Genomic DNA, 23,908 nt, shown 5'->3' with positions numbered 1-23,908 from the left:
ATTTTGTTTTGGCCTAACTAACATTCAAGATAAAACATTTTTCAAAAATATCAACTAGAACTAAAGTTACAGCACTTTTATATTTGCGCCATATAAGGTAGCGTGACGTCATCTGCATATTAATATTGAGATCAACTTTTTTTGAAAAAAAATTAAAGTTTTTAAATCATATTTTGAACTTATCAGTCAGCGTGCAGGGGTCTAAAATTTATATTCTTGAAATAGTTTTGAAAATTATTAATATATATAAAAGTTATGACACTTATATTAAATTTTGGACAAAACCCGAAAATAAAAAATAATCATTTTTTTTTATTTCGTTTTGGCCTAACTAACATTCAAGATAAAACATTTTTTAAAACTATTACGTAAAACAAAAGTTTTTATATTTGCGAAAAGTTTATATATTTTTATATATACAGCACTTTTATATATGCGCCATTTAAGGTAGCGTGACGTCATCTGCATTTTGAGATAAACCTTTTTTCGAAAAAAAAATAAATTATTATTTTTTTTTTTTTTAATAAAAAATAAATTTTAAATAAAATAAAATTTTAAATAAAAAAAAAAAAAAAAAAAAATTTCAGAACTTTTATATTTCTTATTTATGCGGTTTCGTATTTTTTTTTGTTGGTGTAAATTCGATTCAATTGCTTTAACATGTATATTAGTTGTATCTAGCAAAAGTTCTCGTAGCCTAGTGGTTACGGCGTATCACTAGAAGTCAAACGTTTGGAGGTTCGATTCCGGGTAAACCCATCAAACAATTTTTTTTTAAATTTAAATTGTGACACAAAAGGAGTGATGTGTTTGCAAATACATCGTCTTATTAAAGAATTTATGTTAAAAATAATTAACTAACTTATATACTTACTTTAAGCTGGACTCGAACCCAAGACGCCGTAGTCCGAACATTGCCGAATGTATTTCAAAATATTCAATATGTACAGAAATTATGACAATTTTACTAAATTTTGCACGAAACACCAAACTTATAAATAAACATTTTATTCGATTCGTTAAACATTTTATTTGAGAAATTTAGATTATTACGATTGATTTTCATTACTGGTGTTTATGTGACGATGACGCATATATAAAAGTGCTGTAACTTTTGTTGTAGTTGATATTTTTTAAAAATGTTTTATCTTGAATGTTAGTTAGGCCAAAACGAATCAAATAAAATGTTTATTTTTCAGTTTCAGGTTTTGTGCAAAAATTAATAAATTTGTCTTAACTTTCATATATATTAATAATTTCCAAAAATATTTTAGGAATATGATTTTTAGAACACTGTGCGTTTACTGATAAGTTAAAAATATGATTTAAAAACTTTGATTTTTTTCCAAAAAAAGTTTTTCTCAATATTAATATGCAGATGACGTCACGCTACCTTATATGGCGCATATATAAAAGTGCTGTAACTTTTGTTCTACTAAATATTTTTGAGAAATGTTTGATCTTGAATGTTAGTTAGGTCGAAACAAATCAAATGTTTAACTAACTTCTATTATTGCCTTAAGGTGGATAACCCCGAGACGCAAGATTACAAGTCTGATGGTCAGCGAGTTAAACCACCGAATCGATTTTAAAACAAAAGCTTATTTGATAACTATGTATTATACAAGACATCGCAAAAGTAACTAAAAAAACACGGAAACCAGTGGTAAAAATAAATCCTATCAATATAAAGTTCTACATAACATCTTGGTCATTGCCCAATGGTGGCTGCGCTGGTGGTAGAATGTGGCCGCCTTTTCTTGACAACAAACCAATTTCTTCTTTAAGTGCCTACATGTAAGTAAAACATTAGTATAAAGTTATTACGTTAGGTATATGGCGCATATATAAAAGTGCTGTAACTTTTGTTCTAGTTGATATTTTTAAAAAATGTTTTAATTTGAATGTTAGTTAGGCCAAAACGAAATAAATGAAATGATTATTTTTCATTTTCGGGTTTTGTCCAAAATTTAATAAAAGTGTCATAACTTTTATATATATTAATAATTTTTAAAACTATTCCAAGAATATAAATTTTAGACCCCTGCACGCTGACTGAAAAGTTCAAAATATGATTTAAAAACTTTGATTTTTTTCAAAAAAGTTTATCTCAATATTAATATGCAGATGACGTCACGCTACCTTATATGGCGCATATATAAAAGTGCTGTAACTTTTGTTCTAGTTGATATTTTTGAAAAATGTTTTATCTTGAATGTTAGTTAGGCCAAAACGAAATAAATAAAATGATTATTTCTCATTTTTGGGTTTTGTGCAAAATTTAATAAAAGTGTCATAACTTTTATGCATATTAAGCATTTTAAAAATATTTTAGAATACAACGCATTTGTTTAAAATACAACGCATTTAACAAATTGTTTTAAATTAAATTCAAAAAATTCGATTTTTTTTTCAATAAAAATTGGCCCTAATATTAATATGCAGATGACGTCACGCTACCTTATACGGGGTAGAAAAGTGCTGTAACTTTTGTTCTACTTAATTTATTTTAAAATAGTTTATGTTTAATGTTTCTTTTTATAAAAAATGTTACATCAAGTGAAATACCGTCAAAAATTATTTTAATGACAAATAAACTTAAGTGATAAAAGTGATGTAACAAATACGCATTATGACGTCACCTGTATTTCTTGAGCTTGTAGTTGGACAAGCTGAACAAGTCGATGTTGCTCACGAGCCTCCGCTTTCTTTTTCCCCAAATCACCAAGTTCCTTTAAATTAAATATTTTAGTAAAGTTGTTAGGAAATTGTTTTAAAACTTTATGTAAATAATTGTAAATTTTATGTGTTAAGAACAAAAAATAAGAATAAACGCTGGCAGTGTGGTGTAGTGGTTAGGACACTCTCCTACCATACACAAGGTCCTGGGTTCAATCCCCACTGCTCTTATGCTGTAACGCCCTTGAGTAAGGTGCTATAAACGGTATAAACTTCTGCTAAGACAATCCTTAATCAGCAGCATAATTATCGGGCAATTATAGTCTATAATATCCCGAACTGCTAAAGGCAACTAAGACTGAGTCGGAGTAACTGATGTTACTCTATGTTTAGGTCATGAAGTCGACCTTTCTACATCAAGAATAAATAAACCTGAAAAAAGTTTAATTATGACATCACATACCAGTTTGTGTTGACGTTGGTCTAGTTGTTGTTCCAGAGAATCTTTATCGTTTACCAGGACGTTCAGTCTTTCTAATCGTTTGGTGTTGTCCCGAGTTAATTCAATAATTCGTGCGTTTAATTTTTCGATTCGTTTCTACAAGATAACAAGTTAACATAGTTACAAATAACAAATACAAAATATATAATAAAAGTATACCGCTTACGAAATCTTGCGTAAATTTCGCTCCAGCCACAAAACTTTACGAAATCTTACGTAACTTACGCAAACTTTCGTACGTGTGAACGACTCTGTTCATTTTAAATGGTTGCGAAATCTTGCATTACGTTGCGTTGCGTTGCGTTGCGTACGCCGTGTGAACGGGCTTTTAATCCCAAGAACTCGTAAAGTTACGTAACGCAACGCAGGACAACGCAACGTTACCTTGTCGTGTAAACAGGCTTTTAATGTGTTTTATTATATAAAGTGTTCTGTGTAAATAATTTATATTAACACCTGTACTTTGTAAGTGATTTGAATTTTTTTTGATTCTATTTAAGTAAAATCATTGTGATATTTAATAAAATTATTAATAAAAACCTAAATTGCAAATAAACATTTGCAAAATTTAGTAAAATAAGGCTTTGATTCTTATAGCTGGCAAATTTAAAGAAAAACATTTGTATTTTTATTGATCTATTAACGAAGACAACTAAATATTATGCAAATCAAGTAAAAGGAGTTTAAATCTAATAAAAAGCAAAAAAATTTTAAAAATTAAATCAAGTTTAGGGTCATTTAAAATCCTTAAATTTAAAAAATTTTTAAATAACCTGTCTCTTGTTGATTTCTTTTACATTATTGACTTCATTTTGTCGAAGTTCTTCTTTCATTTCCTCAATGTTTCGGTTAATTGTCACCGACTCCAACTTTTCAAGATTCACGATTCGACCAAACTAAAAACAAAGTTAAACCAAATAAATAACCAAGGACCCAAATCAGGCCTAAGGTTTTAATGCAACCATATCGGCATATTTTTTATTGCATAAAATGATTGTAACTTTTCTATGGTTTCAAATTTAAATTACAGTTTCTTTTTAAACCACAACAAAGCATAAACCCTAAATAAATTCATAAACATGCTTTTCCTTTATTAAATTATTATATTTATTTATTTTTAATATGGAAAGGTCGACTTTACGACCTAAACATAGAGTAACAGCAGTTACCCCGACCCAGTCTTCAACTTTTGCGGTTTGGGATATAATAGATTATAATTGCCAAATAATTAAACCGCTGATTAAATGTTGGCTCAGAAGTTTATACCGTTTATAGCGCCTTACTCAAGGGCGCTACAGCATGGGAGCAGTGGAGATTTAACCCACGACCTCATGTTGGTGTAGCAAATGTTCTAACCACTACACCACGCTACGGTGCACATATATATACTTGTTCACTTATTTTCATCAATATAAATACAGCATGAAAGCAGTGAAAATCGAACTCAGGACTTTATGTAGTTAAACCAAGCATTCTAACCACTACACCAAGCTGCCAGTAAATTTTAAACTTAACAAATATTTAACCTTTAGCATCATCATGTGTTCACATTTTTCCTCAAGCTGCTCAATCCTGTTCTCCATAACTCTTCTGTTCTTGATCAGATGAACATGTTGTTGCCGAGCCTCTCTGTTAAAAATAAATTTACCAAAATAATATTCTTATAAAGTACCAATAATGTTGGCTTAATAAAAATACAATAAGTTTTAATATCAATTTCTATTTTGAATATAGGTTTTAGGTTTTAAGTGATTCTTGGTAATAAAAAAATAATAGGTTTTAAATCACAGTTTTTAATTTAAAAAAAAGCTTTTAAGTTTTGCCTTGTATTAATAAAAATACTGTATTGTAATATACGTTTTGTATGTATATAAAATATAATATTTTTGATATATACAATCTGTTAGGTTAAATTAATTTTTCAAATTTAAAAAAAAAAATTTTTCTCAAATTGGAAAATGAATTTTTTTACAAACTTGTAAAATTTTCTTTGCTCTCCTTTTTCCAGCTGTAACTCCTTGATCCTCCTCTGTAGAGAGGTAAGAGAAGAGTTAGCAAAGATGAGACATTGTGTGAGATCAGAGGGCACAGCAGCGTTGTAGACATGCTCAATTTGGTGCAATCGGATCGGGACAACGATATCGAGTTCGTTGAGTTTACCTTGCTTTTCAATCTAGAAAAATTAACTTTTAAATTTAAACCAACTACATTTTAATTTGTGAAAATATATTTTGTTGTGTCTTTTATTATTACTGTAGTTTAACAACAAATTTTTAACTTATAGCTTTTAAACCACTTAATTTATTGGTGTAAATCTTTATTTTTTTGACCAGTATGGCTGTTAGTAATCAAATATACTATAAATAAACCTAACTATAAACTCAACAAATACATGGAACTAAAAGAATATAAATCATTAAACAGTTAAGGTAACAAATTTAGAGCTGTGTCTAATAAATTAAATGACAACTTTTTCTAAAAGGAAAAAGGGCAGAAAAAAGTTAATTATGTAAATTTAAATTACATACACAAGTTTAAATTAATTTAAGTTATTACACAGTTAAACATTTACAAGTTTTAACACATCTGTACAAGCATAATGATCTAAATTGATTGCCAAATATGGAAAAAATAAAATTTAAAAATGTTTACTTTTTTAACTGAAAAAAATTTAAAAAGTTGCACCCATATTTATTAAAAAACAATGAACATAAGTTTACATATAAGTCATTTTATCTACTGAAATTTTTTCCTAATTAACAATATTGGAGGAAAAAAGTTAAAATGACCCGAACAAAAATTAATTCTTACCTGAAAAGCTTCTAAATCTGCAAGTGCAGTTTTCAGCTGAGTTTCGATAATTTTCGCTTTTTTCAACATCGCATCCGAGTCCTTTTTCAGTGTTTCCGCCACTTTTTTCTCCTCTGCCAAAAGCTCCTCAAGGTCGAGACGCTTCTCGCGAAGTGTCAAGGTCGAATCAAACAAGGTCTAGAAAAATTTTAATTTTAAAGTCATTCCATATGCTAGTTCATATCCCGCCTTTCACAAATGTTATCGGTGCACATATATATCCTTGTTCACTTATTTTTATTAATATATATACAGTAAAAACACTAAATATTAAAAAAATATAAAACTTTTGCATCCCAAAATACATATGTCAAAAAATATTGAGTCATTAAATAAAATGCTTAGTCATCATACCTGATCGCAGCCTGGTGGGCATTGTGAGTCATCAAAACCTCCTTCTACAGATCCATCACTTTCCTCATCTGACGACCAATCAGATTCATCCGAGGATGACTCATCACTGTCTTCATCTCCGCCTTCTAGAATGTTTTTAAAAAATTTGAAAAAAAAAAAAAAATTGTGTTTTAAATTATTGCATAAATCACAGAAAAAGAAAAATTTTTTGGGGAAAAATTGAATTTTTTAATTTAAAGATTAAATTATTAACATAATCCTTTGTGCAGTGTTCTTTTAGGGTTAGTTTTAAATTTTCTAACTTTTTTTAGTCATTTTTGCAGAACTTCTCCTATAAGTAAGGCTCTATAAAAGATATAAATTCTTCTAAACCTTTTCTTCTAAACACTTAATTAGCAGCATAATTACCGGGCAATTATAATCAATAATATCCCAAACTGCCACAGGCAACTCGAGACTGGGTCGAAGTAACAAATGTTACTCTATGTTTAGGCTGTGAAGTCGACTTTTTCAACAAACATGTTACCTTGTACAGTTTTCTTTTTGGCTCTCTTGATTTTTTTCTTAAAAACTTTGGTAAGAAAGTCCGAAAATTTGTTGTTTTCGCCCAAAGATGTCGTGAACGAAGCGTTTAATGCTTTTTCTCTGTCACTCAAACGATCAATATCGCGACGTTTTGTCTCCAATTTACTTTGCATTTCTGCTGCCTGAAAACAAAAAAAAATCACATTAAAAAAAATTGTTTTCAAAGGTTACAATTATTGGGTTTGGTGACCATGTCATAATATAAATCTTTATATAAACTTTAATATTTATGGCACGAAATCATTAAATTGATTTTGTCATTTCTTCCCATCACAATATTGTCATGTTTATAGTTTATATTTTCATTCATTTTATCAATGCGCGAAAAACAAAACAAATTTAAAAAAATTTAACATTTACCTAACCCATAACTAAAATATATGAACAGTAAGAAAATTATTGTTTTTTAATTCTAATATATCACAACTTTTTCATTTGTTATATTAATTCTAGGTTAATATATGTTAATATTCATTGGCCCATATAATAAAAAATAATAATTTTTGGTTCATTATTTTACTTTTAATTTGATATTATATGTAATATAAAGTATATAATAAAACATTTGTGTTAAATTACAATGTGCATGGTGTAGTGGTAAGAACACTTGCTAAACCACACGTGAGGTCATGGGTTCAATCCCCACTGATCTCATTCTGTAGCACTCTTGAGTAAGGTGCTATAAACGATATAAACCCCTGCTAAGCCAGCACTTAATCAGCAGAATAATTACCGGCAATTATAATCTATAATATTCCAAACTGCCACAGGCAACTCGAGGCTGGGCCAGAGTAACTGATGTTATTCCATGTTTAGGTTGCACATTCGACTTTCCCACATCGAGGATAAAGATATATACAAAAAAAATGTATTATATAACAAAATATTGGTTTTTAACAAAACAAGAATTTCACAACCTTTCCGTTCATCTCAGATAACTCTACTCTCTTTCCCATCACTCTTCCTGACAAGGTGGTTTCCCTTTTCTCATACTCTTTCAGCAACAATAATTCCTCAACCAAGGTGATTTGCCTAAAACATGAATTTTTGTTTAACATTGATTTTATTTAGACTAGCGGCTTCACTACATGAGGTTCTGGTTTTGATTCCCACTGCTTTTTTGTGTAGTTCATAACGTTTATAGCGCCTTACTCAAGGGCACTACAGCATGAGGTCAGTGGGAATTGAACCCACAACCTCGTGTGTGGTGTTGCAAGTGTTCTTACCACTACAATACGCTGCCGGTCAATTAACAAAAAAACATTAAAATACCACTTGTGAAATTTTGCTAACTAAAAACTGCATAAAATACCAACAATATAACAGTAATTACTACTCAATAAAAAAGAAAAAAAAAACACTTAAAACAGCAATTTTTAATTTACCTTAAATCAGCCATTTTTAGATCCACATCTAACTTTGTTTTGGTGTTTCTTAACAACCTTAACTCGGCATCAAATAACATCAACTTCTCATTGATTGTTCTTATCAGTTTATCTCTCTGATATCTTATTCTAACCTCATTCATTTTTTGAAGTTGTTCTTCTAGTGGGGTAGGAGGAGCTTTGCCAAGATTTAATGCTTGCTGTTTATAAAAAAAATTCAACTATTTGTTAAAAAATTTTGTAAAAAAAATAACTAATAAAATTGTTATTGAAAAATGGTTAAATTAATATAAAAGTATGTATAAATTTTAACATTTTTTTACCAATATTTGTCAAAAAAATATTTTTAAAACTTATATAAGACTTTAAATTATAAGTTAATAAAAAGGTTTCTCAAAAATGGTAAATTTATTAAACTTTAAATTAATATAAAATTTAACAATTTTGTACACATTTTTTTGCATATTTTTGATACACATTTCAAATTTTAATTTATTTCAATTCATTCAAGGAAATATATGAATTGATCTAATATCTCACAAAACAACTTAATACAAATAAATAGTTCATGTTTTTACACAAACTTACCCTTGACTTCCTACTAACAGCACTACTTGCCATACTGCTTACACTTTTACGATGAAGAAAATTCTGAACCAAGTTTCCTTCATTCTCCTTAAATATAAAGTTTAAAATATAAGCTTTAATAATGTCTAAAAAAAATGAACCACTGTTTTAAAACATTTTTTGTTGAAAATTCAAGTGTAGTAGATAATTGCATCTGATCCTATGCAAAGAGTGTGGAGTAGTGGTTAAAACATTTGGTTTTACTACATAAGATCATGGGTTTGATCCCCACTGCTCTCATGCTGTAGCACCATTGAGTGAAGCGCTATAAACGGTATAAACTCCTGCTGAGCCATCACTTAATCAGCAGCATAATTATCGGGCAATTATAATCTATAATATTCCAAACTGCCACAGGCAACTCAAGACTGAGTCGGGGTAACTGATGTTACTCTATGTTTAGGTCATAAAGTTGACCTTTCCACAATAAGGATAAATAAATATTAATAAGACTTTTCTAGCCTTAAACCATTAGAGTCCCGATTTTTACAAACTTTGATTTTTCTCAATTTTTTCTACATAGGAAAGCACTACCACGGCCCTAATAACTTATCTTACATATACCTGTTTGTCGCTATCTCCCCCAAACCCCCCAAAAAGCCCCCCATCACCCTTTCGCTTCTTCATCTTTGCTTCTTCTTCTCTGGACTTAACATCCTCTTCAAACTGGAGTAAAGTATCGCGAGTAAACTCAAGTTTTCTGAGAAAAAATTACAACAAATTAAAAAAAAGGAATTTAACTTAAATATTTAAAAAAAAAACAAATTTAAGATTTAAAACTTAATTTCAGATAAAAAAATTAAAAAAAAAATTCAGTTTGGCGTAAACCCCTTTTTAAATAAAGATTTGAGAAAAAATTTATTTCATAGAGAACTTATCAAAATAATAAAGGTATTTAAACTATCTGTATATTGTAGAGCATTGTGGACAATATATATGCAATGTAAGTATTTTTATATGTCCAAATAATAGGCCTACAAAATAACTAGCATTTGTGGTGCTTTGGTAAATTATCACAAACAAATATTAGTTGTGAGTTGCAACCATAATACAACAATTTAAATCTTACTGTAAGGAGAGCTAGTGGCTAGTAACATTAAGGCTAATTGAATTATCACTATAGGCATATGGGCATATAAACTAGAAATAGAAAATAAGACAAACTTGTGAGGTTGTTCGTCTTCAAGTAAGTTTGGGACTTTTGGGACTTTAACACGCTCTTCTTTGCTCATTTTCGACTGCAACTTCTTCACTTCATTGGCGTTCTTTTGCATCTCTTCAACCAGTTGTGCTTTGTTGTCTCGTAGTTGTAGCAAGTGAGCGTTAAATTCACTTTTCTTGGCGTAAATCTAAAGTGTTTGTAATAAAATTTTGACATATTTTCATAGTTGAAAATGTTGTTTTTAAAAAGAAATTACCCCACTTAAAATTGTAATATAAATCTTTGTATTATGAGCTTAGCAATATATCTTTTTTATTCGCCCATTGGTTGTGCGCAGGTAAATTATTGCTGGCAAATATTAGTTAAAAGCTGGCAAATATTAGTTAAGAGCAACCATTTTACAACAATTAAAATGCAACTTATAGATTGCGCGATTAGTTAAAGTAGCATTATATAAAGAAAGTTTGCAGCGGGCAAATATAAATTATCGTGGGCAAATATTAGTTAAGTGGTGGACCATATTACCACAATTAAAATACTGACCATAAGGCAGGCTATCAGTTGGTAAGCTTTTAAAAGGAACTTAAGTTGTGTTAAACTAACAGTTCCTAAATAAAGAATAAACGTATTTTCCACTTACCAATCCCTGCAACACAAGCATTTGATATCTTTTCTTCTCTGTGTCCATTCTTAAATGTTCTGGCACCACATAATCAGGTGAAGTCTTAAGTTTAAAGTCTCCCATATTAGCTTGTGCTTCCTTAATTGCATTTACGTCAGCTGGGTCTTCAAAATTATCGTCAGGTTTGCTTTTCAATAATTCTTCCCACTAAAATTTTGGTTGAAAAGTTAGAAAAAAGTAATAATTAAGTAATTTAAACAAGGCCGGCAGCTGGTGTAGTGATCAGAACCATTGGCTTTACAACAAGAGGTTATTGGTTCGAACCCGACTGCTCTCATGCTGTAATGCCCTTGAGTAAGGCGCTATAAATGACATGAACTCCTGCTGAGCCAGCACTTAATCAGAAATTAATCATCAAGCAATTATAATCTATGATATCCCAAACTGTAAAAGTCAACTTAAGACTGGGCAAAGGTTACAAATTTTACTCCATGTTTAGGTTGTGAAGTCAACATTTTCACATCAAAAAAAAAATGTTTTTAGCAAAACACCAACTGCAAAAGTCAGAATAGAAAAACTAAATATATAACTTCTTGAAAAACCATTAAAAATAAAATATTTAAACTACTGAAAATGATAATGAATGCTCAATTTAAAAAAGAAATACAAATAAATACATAAAAAAAAGGAGTTTGCCGTTTTGCTTATTTTTAATTTTTTTACCATTTCAAATTCCAAAATATTGTTTAAATTCTAAAAAACCGAACTAACCTCAGTTTGTCTTTTTTCTCTCTTGGACTTCGCCTCTTCTGCCTTCTTCAACGCTTTTGCCACTTTTTCAGCTTGTCTTCCTTGGAGGATTGTTGCTCTTCTCTTTTTGCTTCCGGCTCCCCCATCCAGGAACGTTTCGTCTTCTTCGTCATCTGTGGAGGATAATAAGTTGGTTAGAACACTTTGGTTCAAAACACAAAGGTACTATCCAACCTACAAGGTTTATTTCCAAATGGGGTTTAGGGTTTGTTTCTATGAGAATCAGGGTTCGTTTTCCACCTATAGAGTTTTGGGGTTCATTTCCATATAAGGTTTGGAGTTGGTTTTTAATAAGGACTGGTTTTATTCCCAACCTATGCAATTCCCAACTAATAAGGTTCAGGGTTCGTTTCCATGTAAAGTTCAGGGTTTGTTTTCCACTGCTCTAATGCTGTAGAGCCCTTGTGTTAGGTTCAATATTTGGCATAAACTCCTGCCGAGCCAAATACTTAATCAGCAGCTTAGTAACAAAGTGAACTTGATGTTGAGGCCCTGAAGTCGCCCTTTTATACATCAAAGATAAATAAACGGTAACATGGTGTAGTGGGTTTCACTACGTGAGATCCTTGGTTCAATCCCCAGCGCTCTTATGCTATATCGCCCTTGAATATGCGCTATTAACGGTATGAACACCTGCAATAATATTCTGTCAAAGGCAACTCGAAACTGGACCAGTGTAACTGATGTTACTCTATGATTAGGTGAGTCAACCTTTTTATATAGAATTTTCACAAATATAAAAAAATGGGCTTAAATTTGTAAACTGAAAAGGAAAAAATTACAAATATAAGTAAATATTCTTATATTTAAAATTTATTATTTTAAAAAAATAAAAGAAACCTTTAAAGAAATGTAAATTTACTGTTTGTACAACCCGATTTTAATATTTAAATGTTAAATTTTAATAAACTTAAAAAAAAAACTTTTAAACATAAAAAAAACTTCTCACTTTTTCCTCTATCAGAACTGAGGGAAGTTCCATTCCCATCCAAAGTGCCCAAACCACCTTCTGATGCCAAACTTGCTGCTCTGACACGTTGTTCAACTGTCTCTTTCAGTGCGTGATATTCTTCTGCTAATTTCGCAACCCTGTATGAGGACACCGAGTGGCTGGTGTTGAACGAATGAACCGTAACGCGATCGCAATCGAGTTCAGCTTTATAGCGTTGCTATGGTAATTAATATAAAGATTTTATTATTTTACCACTTAAATTATAATACAATTTTTAGTTTAAAATTAAAGTATTAAATTTTTTACAACTTCATCTCCAAAACCTAAGTGTAAATTGTTCACCAAAATATAATAACAGCTAGTTTTAAATAAACTAATTCTTTACGGCCAATATAAAAAAATTTAAGATTTTACATTTTTAAGTTAACATATTTTTATTTTAATAATCAATTTAAATAAACAATATTTTATTAAAATAAAACAAGTAAAACTTAGTTTTAAATTTAAAATAAAAAAGTAAAAATTTTTAAAATTTAATTTGACAAAAGTGTTTTAATATTATAATCTATAACATCGCAAACTAACAAAGGCAACTCAAGACTGGGTCGGAGTAACTGATGTTACTTTATATTTAGGTCGCACACATGACCTTCCCACATCGAGGATAAAGATATACACAAAAAAAAATTTGTTAACTCTCACATTAAAATAACTGCATACCTTGAGTTTTTGGTGAGCTAGCGAGAGTTTTTCTTTCTCCCATTGCATTTCCATTTTAACTCTTTTTATCCTTGATTCAGTTTCAGTGACAATATTTTGTCGCAACAACGGGTCCAATTCAAACTCCTGTATAGTAAAAATTTAAAAATTGTGTTTTTATTAAATACAATGACAAATTTATTCATTTTTAAAACACAGAAAAGTAAATAAAAACCTTAAATGTTGAAATAGATTGTTATTGTAACGATTTTGCCTGATACTCTTTTGTATAGTAAGACGTATTTATATTTCTAGTTTATTATTGCGTAAGATTACAAACAACCGTCCACAAACTCGTAACACGAATACTATCTGATATATTACAATTAAACAGTTAAACCAACAAGTCATGTGATAACTATAAGGCGTAAAGACGAGACTCCAGGTGCAAACACGTAACAAAGAATAGATAAGACTTAAAGTAAACAAGAAAATGGCGTATTTGTTACATTATTATAAAACACAAAATTTAAAAGTTATTTTTTGGGCCTTAAATATGAAAAGTTAGAAATGGAAATCATTGTTATTTTATTAAACACTTTAAAAATATAATTTATTTTGATTTAATAATTGTAAAAATTATTAAAAATAATATTTACATCTCTTTTAATTTGGACATCAGTTGGGAGGTCGTTATTTTTGTGTAAAAGATCGAGAAAAGTTTTCCGTAACTTTGAGATCTTCTTCCTTTCCATCATTTTCTTTGCTTCCGCATCCCGGATCATTTTATCATGCTCAGCTTTAAAAACAAAAATTAAATCTTAAAATACGAATACTTTTTTTTGTATATATCTTAATTCTTAATGTTGGAAGGTCGAATGCACGACTTAAACATAAAAGTAACAACTGTTACCCCAACCCAGTGTCGAGTTGACTTTGCCAGTATGGGAAATTATAAATTATAATTGCCCAGATATTTAAACTACTGATTAAGTGTTGGCTCAGCAGGAGTTCATTTTGTTTATAGTACTATACTTTAGGGCGCTACCGCATGAAAACTGTAGCGATTGAACCAAGGACCTTATGTAGTGTAGAAAGTGTATAAGCAGGCACATATTAAATTTCGACATAAACTTTTGCCTTTAAACTTGTTTTACCTTTTAGTTTTGCATCTTCGATACTATAAGCCCCTGGGTCATCAATATCATCCGGTATTGTTTCATCAGGGGACCTTCTCTGCAGAAATATAAGTTAGAAGTTTAACATAAAGTAGCGCTACTATAAAATGTTTCCTATAAGTTAGCTGCTACTATTAAGTTAAACATGTATGTCTATTGATGTCTTACAACCCATGCTGCAAACTATAACTTGAGACCTGTTTATACAAGGTAAAATCAGGACTTTTTGTTAGGTTTAGCTTGTAGATATACTGAGCATAACACTTAAGTAACTAACAAGAAAAATTAACAAAAAAGGCAAGTATGTAGTACAAATAATTTAGGCTGAAGCCAGGCAGTTTAAGGTAAGTCACCACCTTATATATTACAAGTATTAACAGAAAGATACTTTGCAGGTTTTGTATTACTGGTGTTAGTAAACTAGTAGTTGTCAAAACACTTGAATTTACTACATGAGGATCTGGGTTCGATCCCAATTGCTCTCATGCTGTAGCGCCCTTGAGTACTATAAACATTATGAACTCCTGCTGAGCCAGCACTTAATCAGCAGCTTAATTATTGGGCAATTATAATCTATAACATCGGAAAATTGCCAAAGTCAACTTAAGACTGGGTCAGGGTAACTGATGTTAATCTATGTTTAGGTTATGAAGTTGACCTTTTCACATTGAGGATAAAAAAAAATTATAAATAAAAAAGAATCTTGGTTATGGATAAAATGTGAGTTAAGATCCCAACCTTAGGAGTAGGTAGTTTGGCTCGTTGACCCTGCATACTTTTCACTATTTCCTCATGTTTAAGTGAAACAAATCCAAATAAATTTCCATCACCGCCTCCACTAAAGAAGTAAGCTCCATCGTGACTTTCTGCAACTCTTAGGACCTTACCTGGAACGAAATAAAATAATTTTAACTTTAGTTTTATTATGTTATGGATTTAACTTTAATATAATCATATATCGTTTTTTAAGTATAGTAAAACAATTTTTTTGTATATATTTTATCCTCGATGTGGGAAAGTCGAATGCGTGACTTAAACATAGAGTAACATAAGTTACTCCGACCCAGTCTCAAGTTGCCTGTGGCAGTTTGGGATATTTTTAATTTTCATTGGCCGAAAATTAAGCTGCTGATTAAGTAATGGCTTAGCAAGAGTTCATATCGTTTATAGCGCCTTACTCAAGGGCGCTACAGCATGAGATCAGTGGGGATTGAACACACGACCTCATGTGTGGTGTAGCAAGTGTTCTTACCACTACACCATGCTGCTGGATATAAAGATTGCAATTTCTTATAAATTCGTTCTTAATTAATTTGAATGCGATTTAAACTGTGGTTTATCGCAATAAATTTTAACAAACTGATTAACTGTTCTATAATTTTTTTTTAATATTTAAATATTGCAATTTAATTTTAGTCAACTAAAACTGTGTTATATATTAAATAAATCTAAAACATACTTTTTAGATAAATTTAAAACATAAAGATATGAAACAGTACAACAACATCTTTATAGAATCTTGTAAAACTTAAAGTGATGATGCTTTTTAAATAATTTACAAAATAATCAAACACTAATCTTGTTTTAACAAAAATCAAAAAATAAAGAAAATAATTTTTAACATTTTTATTAATTAAATTCAAAAAAAAACTAATTTTTAACTTTACCGTGATTGTTATCGTGCATGTTTAGGTTCCAATGACCTTCCATCAGGTCAAGGTCAAATAGTGCCTCAGTGTCGCCTTCAAGAGGATAAACTCTGATTAATCCGTTCTCGAACCCTACCACCATCTTGTGGCGGTCGTTTGTGAAGTAAATTGATGTCATTGGAACATCATTTGAATCTATTCGAATATAAAAATAAATATATATATACAGATATATATTTATATGTAAGTGCAATTTATAGGGCTACAAAATAATTAGAACTGCCATTTGTGGTGCCCAGATAAATTATCGCAGAAAAATAATAGTTGGGAGTTGTAACCATATTACAGCAAATAAAAATGCCGACCATTAAAAAAAATATCAAAAAAGTTTAGATTTTAAATTCGATATAGATTTAATTAAACCTAACTCAAATAAAGTAAAAATTTAAAAAATTACAAAACAAGATCGAGTAAAATAAAACAAACCACTTCACAAATAAAAAAAAAAAAATTACAAATAAAAATTAGAGAAAAACATTGAAGTGAAAATAACTCCACCTGTGACTGGGACCGCTCTCACAGCTTCGGTTCCATCTTGTTCACTCGGTTCCACTGGTTGTTCCTCGGGGAACTGACATTCATATAAATATCCCGCATCGTAATCTCCCATTGAGACTGCAAACCTTCCTGGAGTGAGGTAGAATGCCTGTAAAGGTGGGAAAGTAAAAACTTTTTAAATTTGAGTAAATAATAAAAAAATAAAAGTGCCTGACTTTCAAAAAAGTAATAAAAAAAGTGTCTAACTTTTAAAATTATGAATTTTTTTATTTTATCTCTCGCAATTTTTTTGTGTCATGTTTTTACTTACTTGCAGCACAGGAGAAGGAGTGGAAGGAATAAAGAGAGGTTCCTCTTCCTCCTCATCTTTTTGATCTTCCGGATCCTCATTAAGAAAAGCTTGAGCTTCTTCATCACTAATCTCATCGCCTTAAGAAAGAATTTTAATAAAATTTTGATTTTAAAAAACTTAAAAATTCTTGAAACAGAATTTTTAAACTGCTTTTCCTAAGATTTTACCTCTGTCCTTCCTTCTTTTTAACTCTCTCTCACGATCCTTTCTTCTTTTTGCTCTCTCCTTTTCCTTTCTTGCTTTTTCCTCATCTTTTCTTAATTGTGACTTAATGCTCTTGAAAGTGTAATACCTGAAATTGAATACCAAAATAAATTCACAAAATAAGTTAAGTATTTCTTTAAATTAATTAAAATATTAACAAATGTAAGATACCAACTTTACTATATGTACATGCATAAAACAAGGTATACAAACAAAATTTACATTAAAAAAAAAAATAAAAAAATACTAAAAACAAAAAGATTTTTATAAAACACATATTAAATTTAATTGAAAAACCTAACATATAAATAATACTTTAATATTATGAAAGCATATTTACTCTATATACAGACATTATATAGTGTAAAAAAAATAAGAAACAATTAACAATACTAAATACATGTAAACTTCTTACAAAACACATTTAAAATATAATTTAAAAGCCTAACATAATGATGTAAACTTTTCTAATACACTAAACAGCATACGTGACATAATATACAAACAAACAGGCAGCATGGTGTAGTGGTCAAAACACTTTCTACACTACATGAGGTCCTAGGTTCAATCCTCACTGCTTTAATGCTGAAGCACCCTTGAGTAAGGCAATATAAACGGTATAAACTCCTGCTGAGCCAGCACTTAATCAGCAGCAAAATTATCGGGCAATTATAATCTATAATATCCAAAACTTCCAAAGTCAACTTGAGACTTGGTGGGAGTAACTGATGTTACTCTATGTTTAGGTCGCACATTAGACTTTCCCACATCGAGGATAAAAATATATACAAAAAAAAAACAATACACTTACTTAATAGGGACGTTAGAAAGCTTATAAGAATGTGAAGTATCAGCAGAAGTTGGAGCTGTTATCTCAATCACTTTTCCATTACTGCATCCAACCAATAAGGTGGTCTCCAACTTTATAAAATACAAAAAAAACATTATCTTTAATATAATTTATGTGTTCATTGAAGCCCTTGTTAACTAGTTGATTACTCGGACTGCTTTTTAATTGACATAATAGGGTTAGAACACTTCACTACATAAAGTCTTGAGTTTAATTCCAACTGCTTTTATGCTGTAGCACCCTTAAGCGAAGCAATATCAACAATATTTATTACCCCAAGCCCAAGACCAATAAGCAGTTTAATTATCGTCACTTTTAAATTAATAATATTCCAAACTGCCAAAGTCAACTCAAGACTGGGTCAGGTAACTGATGTTACTCTACGTTTAAGTTGTCCTTTCTCACTTAAAGTTAGAATAAAAATGAAAAAAATCCCAAACTGCTAAAGGCAACTGGGTAAGGATAACAAATGTTACTCTTCAGGCCTTAAGTTCATTACTCCTACATCAAAGATAATACAAATAAAATTGATTAAAATTTTAAACTCACAAAGTCTTGGGTCAGATAACAATTGTAACTTTATGTTTAGGCGGTTAAGTTCTGGATTTGGTGACCATGCCATAAAATAATTAAAATCTTCATGTAAACATTAATACTTTTGGCATGTTTTAAATCATTAAATTAATTTTGTCATTTTTTCCCGTCGCATTGTTGTAATATTAATTGTATATCGTATTTATTATTTACTTTTATTAATGTGCAAAAAACCAAAATAAAAAAAATTAAAAAAAAAGTTGCCCTTCTCACATTGAGTTAAAATATAAATAAAACAAAATTGAACAAAATTTTGAACTCACAAAGCCACCCGGTGACCACTCTAGCGAGGTGACCTCACCAGGAATATTCACGAAACCGATCGGGTTATATTCATTATCCTCTACGCTAAAGAAAAACACAGTGCGGTCAGTACTCCCTGTTGCTAGTATCTCACCACTGTTGTTGAACGACATTGCTGTTATGTCGCTTGAGTGAGGTTTCATTGCCTGTGGACAGTAAAAATAATTATTAAAACTAGTTTTTTTTTCTTTATATATAAATTTTTATCCTCGATGTGGGAGAGTCAAATGCGCGACTTAAACATAGAGTAACATCAGTTACTCCGACCCAGTCTCGAGTTGCCTGTAGCAGTTTGGACTATTATATAGATTATAATTGCTGGTAATTATGCTGCTGATTAAGTGCTGGCTCAGCAGGAGTTCATATCATTTATAGCGCCTTACCCAAGGCTGCTAAAGCATGAAATCAGTAAGAATTGAACCCACCACCTCATGTGTGATTGTGGGTTCAATCCCTACTGATCTCAGTTGTTAGCCCGCCCTATGGTCAGCATTTTAATTGTTGTAATATGGTCACAACTCTCAACTAAAATTTGCCTGCAATAATTTACCTGCGCACAACAAACAGCAGTTTTATTTATTTTGAAAGCCCTTAAATTGGACAAACATATATATATATCACTAAGTTTTACGTTCACTAAGTTCTATTATATATAGATGATTTTAAATTACTTTTTAGTTTAAATAGGATTAAAAATAGAGTTATCTGATATACAAACTGGGTTAGGTGGCTATGCCAAAATAATACAAAATTTTTATGAAAACATATTTATGGCATATTTTAAATCATGGTTTTTTTAGATTTTTCCATTGCATTAATGTGATGTACTGTATATCTTTTTATTACTTTTATTAATGCGCAAAAAACCTAAATAAAATAAAAACCTGTATGGCTCTAGAATATATATAACCTTACCAAAATGTATAATATCAAAATTCTCTAACAACTTTATGACATCATAGAGAATTGAGTGTTAGGTTAAAAACCTTAAATCAAACTTAATATAGATGCAAAATATTTTTAAATTAATTTTTAAACTTGGTAAATTTCATATAAATATATAAAAAATCATATTTTTAGTTGGATTTTCCTTTAATAAATTAGCTTAAAAACAGGATAGCAAAAAGTTAGTATTTACTGAATAGGGTAATATTATAAGCTTTTGGAGTGTAAAAAAATGTAAATATTTATAGAACGTTGCCAAAAATATTCACAAAAAATAAATTTTCAGATAAAAAATCCACAAACCTGTTTAAGAATAATTTCATTGTTTCCATCCACTTGTCTTAGTGTTAGTGACCTCATAATACCATCTGAATAACCCGCAAGTATTGTAGTGCCTTTGGGATCAACCTAAAGTAATTTAAATGCATTAAAATTTGGAAAAGAAACCTAAACTGTAATTAGGTGATAGCCCATCCTATGTCTAGCATTTTAATTGTAGTAACATGGTCTGAAACCTTTTGATGTGTTTAAGCTATCTGTTAACGCTGGGCTCAAGGGCGAATAATGTGGCATTGGTGTGAGTCGAACCAGAAACCTTTTGATGTGTTTTAGCTATCTGTAAATGCCGGGCTTAAGGGTGCTAATGAGGCATTGGTGTGAATCGAACCCTAAACCCTTTGGTGTGTTTTAGTTATCTGTAAACACCTTGCTCAAGTGCAAATAGTGTGGCATTGGTGTGACTCGAACCCGGAACCTTTTGGCGTGTTTAAGCTATCTGTAAATGCTGGGCTCAAGGGCGAATAGTGCGGCAATGGTGTGACTTTAACCCAAAAGACTCATAGTCTGCTGCCATAACTAGTAGATTACACAACTGTTGCTTTTAAAATTAAATACAACTCACCAGTTTAGATGGCCACAATAATGAGGTCCCTCGAGTGTTAGGAGTTGGAGCTTTAAACTGGCACACAGTCTTAGTGGTGAGATAATCGTAAACTCGAACGACCGAGTCCCCCGTACTTGCCATTAGGTGGCTCACAGGAGAGCAACTTAAGCCTTTGATACCACCGGCAGTGTATGCAAATAACTGCTCAGGCGGTTTCGTCTAAAATTTAAAATAAATATTTTTTTGTTTAAATAATATATTTTTTGAAATGTTTAAAGCCATGTAATATTTTTAACCAATTTTTATACAAATATTAAAAAAAAGGCAAAAAAAAAAAGCAAGAAAATGAAAGATATCTAGAAAGAAAAATGCAAGAAATTGCAAAAATGCAAGATATCAAAAAAGTATCAGATTTAAAAAGAAATTTTAACTTAAAAAAAATGAAATAAAAAAAGCAATTTACCAAAACAATGCAAGATATTAAGAAAATAAAAGACATTAAAAAAAGCAAAAGAAGAATAAAAATGTAAGATAACAAAAAAAACTTAAGATATCAAAAAAATGCAAGATGCCAAAAAAATCAAGATTTTAATAAAATGTCGGATATCAAAAAAAATGCAAGTAAAAAATGCAAGATATCAAAGAAAATGCAAAAAAAAGAAAATGCAAAAAAAAGAAAATGCAAGATTTTAAAGAGAATGCCAAGTTTCAAAGAAAATGCAAAAAAAAGAAAATGCAAGATATCAAAAAAAATGCCAGATTTAAAATGCAAGATATCAACTTTCAGTCTACACTTAAAGTGTAAATAAACAAAATTATAACTTCTGTTATTGTACTTCTAACTTACAGTATGGGAGAAAGAAAGATCCAACTTCCAAATTCCTCCGTTAGAGTCCTGAGCGTACCAGATCGATGATCCATCTTCACTTCCCTCCTCTTCTGGGTTGCCCTGGTTACAGAGAATTAAAGTTTATTTCGTTGATTAGTTCATTATTAGGGTTTTGGTAAAATTTTACCGCTTTTATCTATATTATTCCAAACTGTCAAAGATAACTTAATACTGAGTCAGAGTAATAGATGTTACTCTATGTTTAGGCTGTGAAGTCAACCTTAGCAAAAGATAAAAAATGTAAAAACAATTTTCTTTAAAAAAATTACAAATTTGTCCTATTCGTTCTATACACAGCAAAACCTATAACCTCAGCCACTCTACAACTTATATTAGGGTAACAAATGTTGCTCTATGTTTGAGTCGTAAAGTCGACCTTACCAACATCAAGAACAAACAAATACCAAAAAAAAATTTCTTAAAAAAACACAAATTTGTCCCAAATACAACAAAACCTATAACTTCAGCCTCTTTTACAACTTACCTTAACCATAGATGTGAGTTGGACTCCCTCTCCCACTAAAAGTTCATTCATTGGTTCGATCTCAAAGACATCCGAGTCATCAGTGGTATCTGCTGAGTCAATTGCCTCCATTTCCCAAACCTACAACAACAAAAAATTTAAAAATTAACATTTGTTATCTTAATATAATTAGAATTAGTGAACGATATATATATAAATATGCCAATTCATAAGCCCAATAAATAAATATAACTGCCATTTGTACTGTATGGGTCAATTTTTTGCAAGCAAATTAGTTGTGAGTTGCAACCATATTAAGACAATTAAAATCCAAGCCAAAGAGAGAGCTATTGACTAGTTAATGTAAATACTTAATATATAAAAAAGATTTTAATATATTTTTCCCGTTTATTAATGAATTATGTATTGTATAGGCCTAATTTTTAAATACTTTTATTGATGTATGTAAAACCTAAGTAATTAAATATAATAATAATATTCAAATAACCCAGACCTACCCTCACATATCCATCCAAGCCAATTGTTATCAATTCACCTTCATCCATAACTAAAAGTTGGATTGAACCATCATGACAACTTTTCCTGTTCTTTCTACAAATCTCAACCTAAAATATAAAAAAAAAGATTTTTAAAAATGTTATAAAAGGACTGGCAGCGTGGTGTAGTGGTAAGATCACTTGCTACACCACACATAAAGTCGTAAGTTCAATCCCCACTGCTCTCATGCTGAAGTGCCCATAAGTAAGACGCTATAAACGGTATGAACTCCTGTTGAGCCAACACTTAATCAACAGCTTACTTGTTGGGCAATTATAATCAATAATATCCCAAACTGGCACAGGCAACTCAAGACTGGGTCAGAGTAACTGTTGTTACTCTATGTTTAAGTCGCGCATTCGACTTTCCCACATCGAGGATAAAAATAAATACAAAAAAAGTAATTTTTTATAAACTTTAATTAGTTTTTTAATATATAAAAAAACTTAATTTTCTAACCATACAATTTCTTTATATATTTTGACCCAGTTTTGATTTGGATAAATAGTTGAACTAATGGTTTTTAATTTGGTGTTTTTATTGCTTTTAGGTTGCAATAGCACTCAAAACCTAAAATACTGCAACCTGGCCGCAGTGGGAATCAAACCTAGTATATCAGCTATTTTAAACAAACCATAAGATAAAAATATAGTAACCTTAATAAGACCACCATCCCATAGTAACATATTTCCCCAATGTGAGCCGGACAAAACCTTTCCATCAGGAAGTTGTATGTAACCGTCAATATCTGTTAACTCTGTCTTTCCAAACCTTCCTAATTCCCCTTTTAGTTTTAATCCAGTAAAGGTCCATGCCATTTTCCAAAACCTTAAAATTTAAAGTAGATGTTATTTAATAAGAAGATTTACATTTGGTTGTTTACTTTGTATTTAAAAATCTTAAAGTTAAAAAACAATACTAATAGTGGTAAGAACACTTGGCTTTACTACATGAGGTCTTGGGTTTGATCCCTAATGCTTTCATCCTTCGATACCCTTAAGTAAAGCGATATAAAAAGAATGAACTTTTGCTGGGCCAATAACCGGAATCAGGCAATTGTATCAGGCAATTATTTTCAATAACATTTTAAACTGCAAAAGTCAACTCGAGACCTAATTAGGGCAACAAGTGTTACCCAAGGCTCCAAATCTAACATACAAGAAAAAATAAAAGTTACAACAGTAATGAAAAAAATTTATTTTTATACAGTTAATAAAAATAAGAATAATTCAAATATTCAATTAAATATAAATGT

General features: G+C 30.2%; 1 protein-coding gene across 1 annotated transcript in view; it reads right to left on the bottom strand.

Annotated features, from left to right (window-relative positions):
• Positions 1-1,607: 1,607 nt before the first annotated feature.
• Positions 1,608-23,908, bottom strand: part of LOC145746663 (cilia- and flagella-associated protein 44-like) — a 28,238-nt gene continuing 5,937 nt past the window's right edge. Inside the window, exons 8-40 of the mRNA XM_082564825.1 lie at positions 23,310-23,481; positions 22,614-22,721; positions 22,117-22,236; positions 21,591-21,692; positions 20,762-20,962; positions 20,164-20,268; positions 18,876-19,061; positions 17,980-18,089; positions 17,132-17,256; positions 16,923-17,041; positions 16,613-16,760; positions 16,073-16,249; positions 15,144-15,292; positions 14,385-14,463; positions 13,887-14,026; positions 13,249-13,374; positions 12,528-12,745; positions 11,538-11,697; positions 10,785-10,973; positions 10,147-10,331; positions 9,547-9,682; positions 8,944-9,030; positions 8,356-8,555; positions 7,888-8,002; positions 6,912-7,092; positions 6,386-6,510; positions 5,993-6,169; positions 5,158-5,354; positions 4,708-4,810; positions 3,955-4,077; positions 3,143-3,277; positions 2,643-2,732; positions 1,608-1,791 (exon numbers count right to left, since the gene is read on the bottom strand). Of these exons, the coding sequence (XP_082420951.1) occupies positions 1,696-1,791; positions 2,643-2,732; positions 3,143-3,277; positions 3,955-4,077; positions 4,708-4,810; positions 5,158-5,354; positions 5,993-6,169; positions 6,386-6,510; positions 6,912-7,092; positions 7,888-8,002; positions 8,356-8,555; positions 8,944-9,030; positions 9,547-9,682; positions 10,147-10,331; positions 10,785-10,973; positions 11,538-11,697; positions 12,528-12,745; positions 13,249-13,374; positions 13,887-14,026; positions 14,385-14,463; positions 15,144-15,292; positions 16,073-16,249; positions 16,613-16,760; positions 16,923-17,041; positions 17,132-17,256; positions 17,980-18,089; positions 18,876-19,061; positions 20,164-20,268; positions 20,762-20,962; positions 21,591-21,692; positions 22,117-22,236; positions 22,614-22,721; positions 23,310-23,481 (4,684 nt within the window). The 3' untranslated portion in view covers positions 1,608-1,695. The remainder of the gene's footprint in view (positions 1,792-2,642; positions 2,733-3,142; positions 3,278-3,954; positions 4,078-4,707; positions 4,811-5,157; positions 5,355-5,992; positions 6,170-6,385; positions 6,511-6,911; positions 7,093-7,887; positions 8,003-8,355; positions 8,556-8,943; positions 9,031-9,546; positions 9,683-10,146; positions 10,332-10,784; positions 10,974-11,537; positions 11,698-12,527; positions 12,746-13,248; positions 13,375-13,886; positions 14,027-14,384; positions 14,464-15,143; positions 15,293-16,072; positions 16,250-16,612; positions 16,761-16,922; positions 17,042-17,131; positions 17,257-17,979; positions 18,090-18,875; positions 19,062-20,163; positions 20,269-20,761; positions 20,963-21,590; positions 21,693-22,116; positions 22,237-22,613; positions 22,722-23,309; positions 23,482-23,908) is intronic.

Source organism: Corella eumyota, chromosome 1, assembly GCF_963082875.1.
Source record: "Corella eumyota chromosome 1, kaCorEumy4.1, whole genome shotgun sequence".
NCBI lineage: Eukaryota > Metazoa > Chordata > Ascidiacea > Phlebobranchia > Corellidae > Corella > Corella eumyota.
The sequence above is the reverse complement of the archived record's forward strand: the minus strand, read 5'-3'. Positions and strand labels throughout refer to the sequence as shown.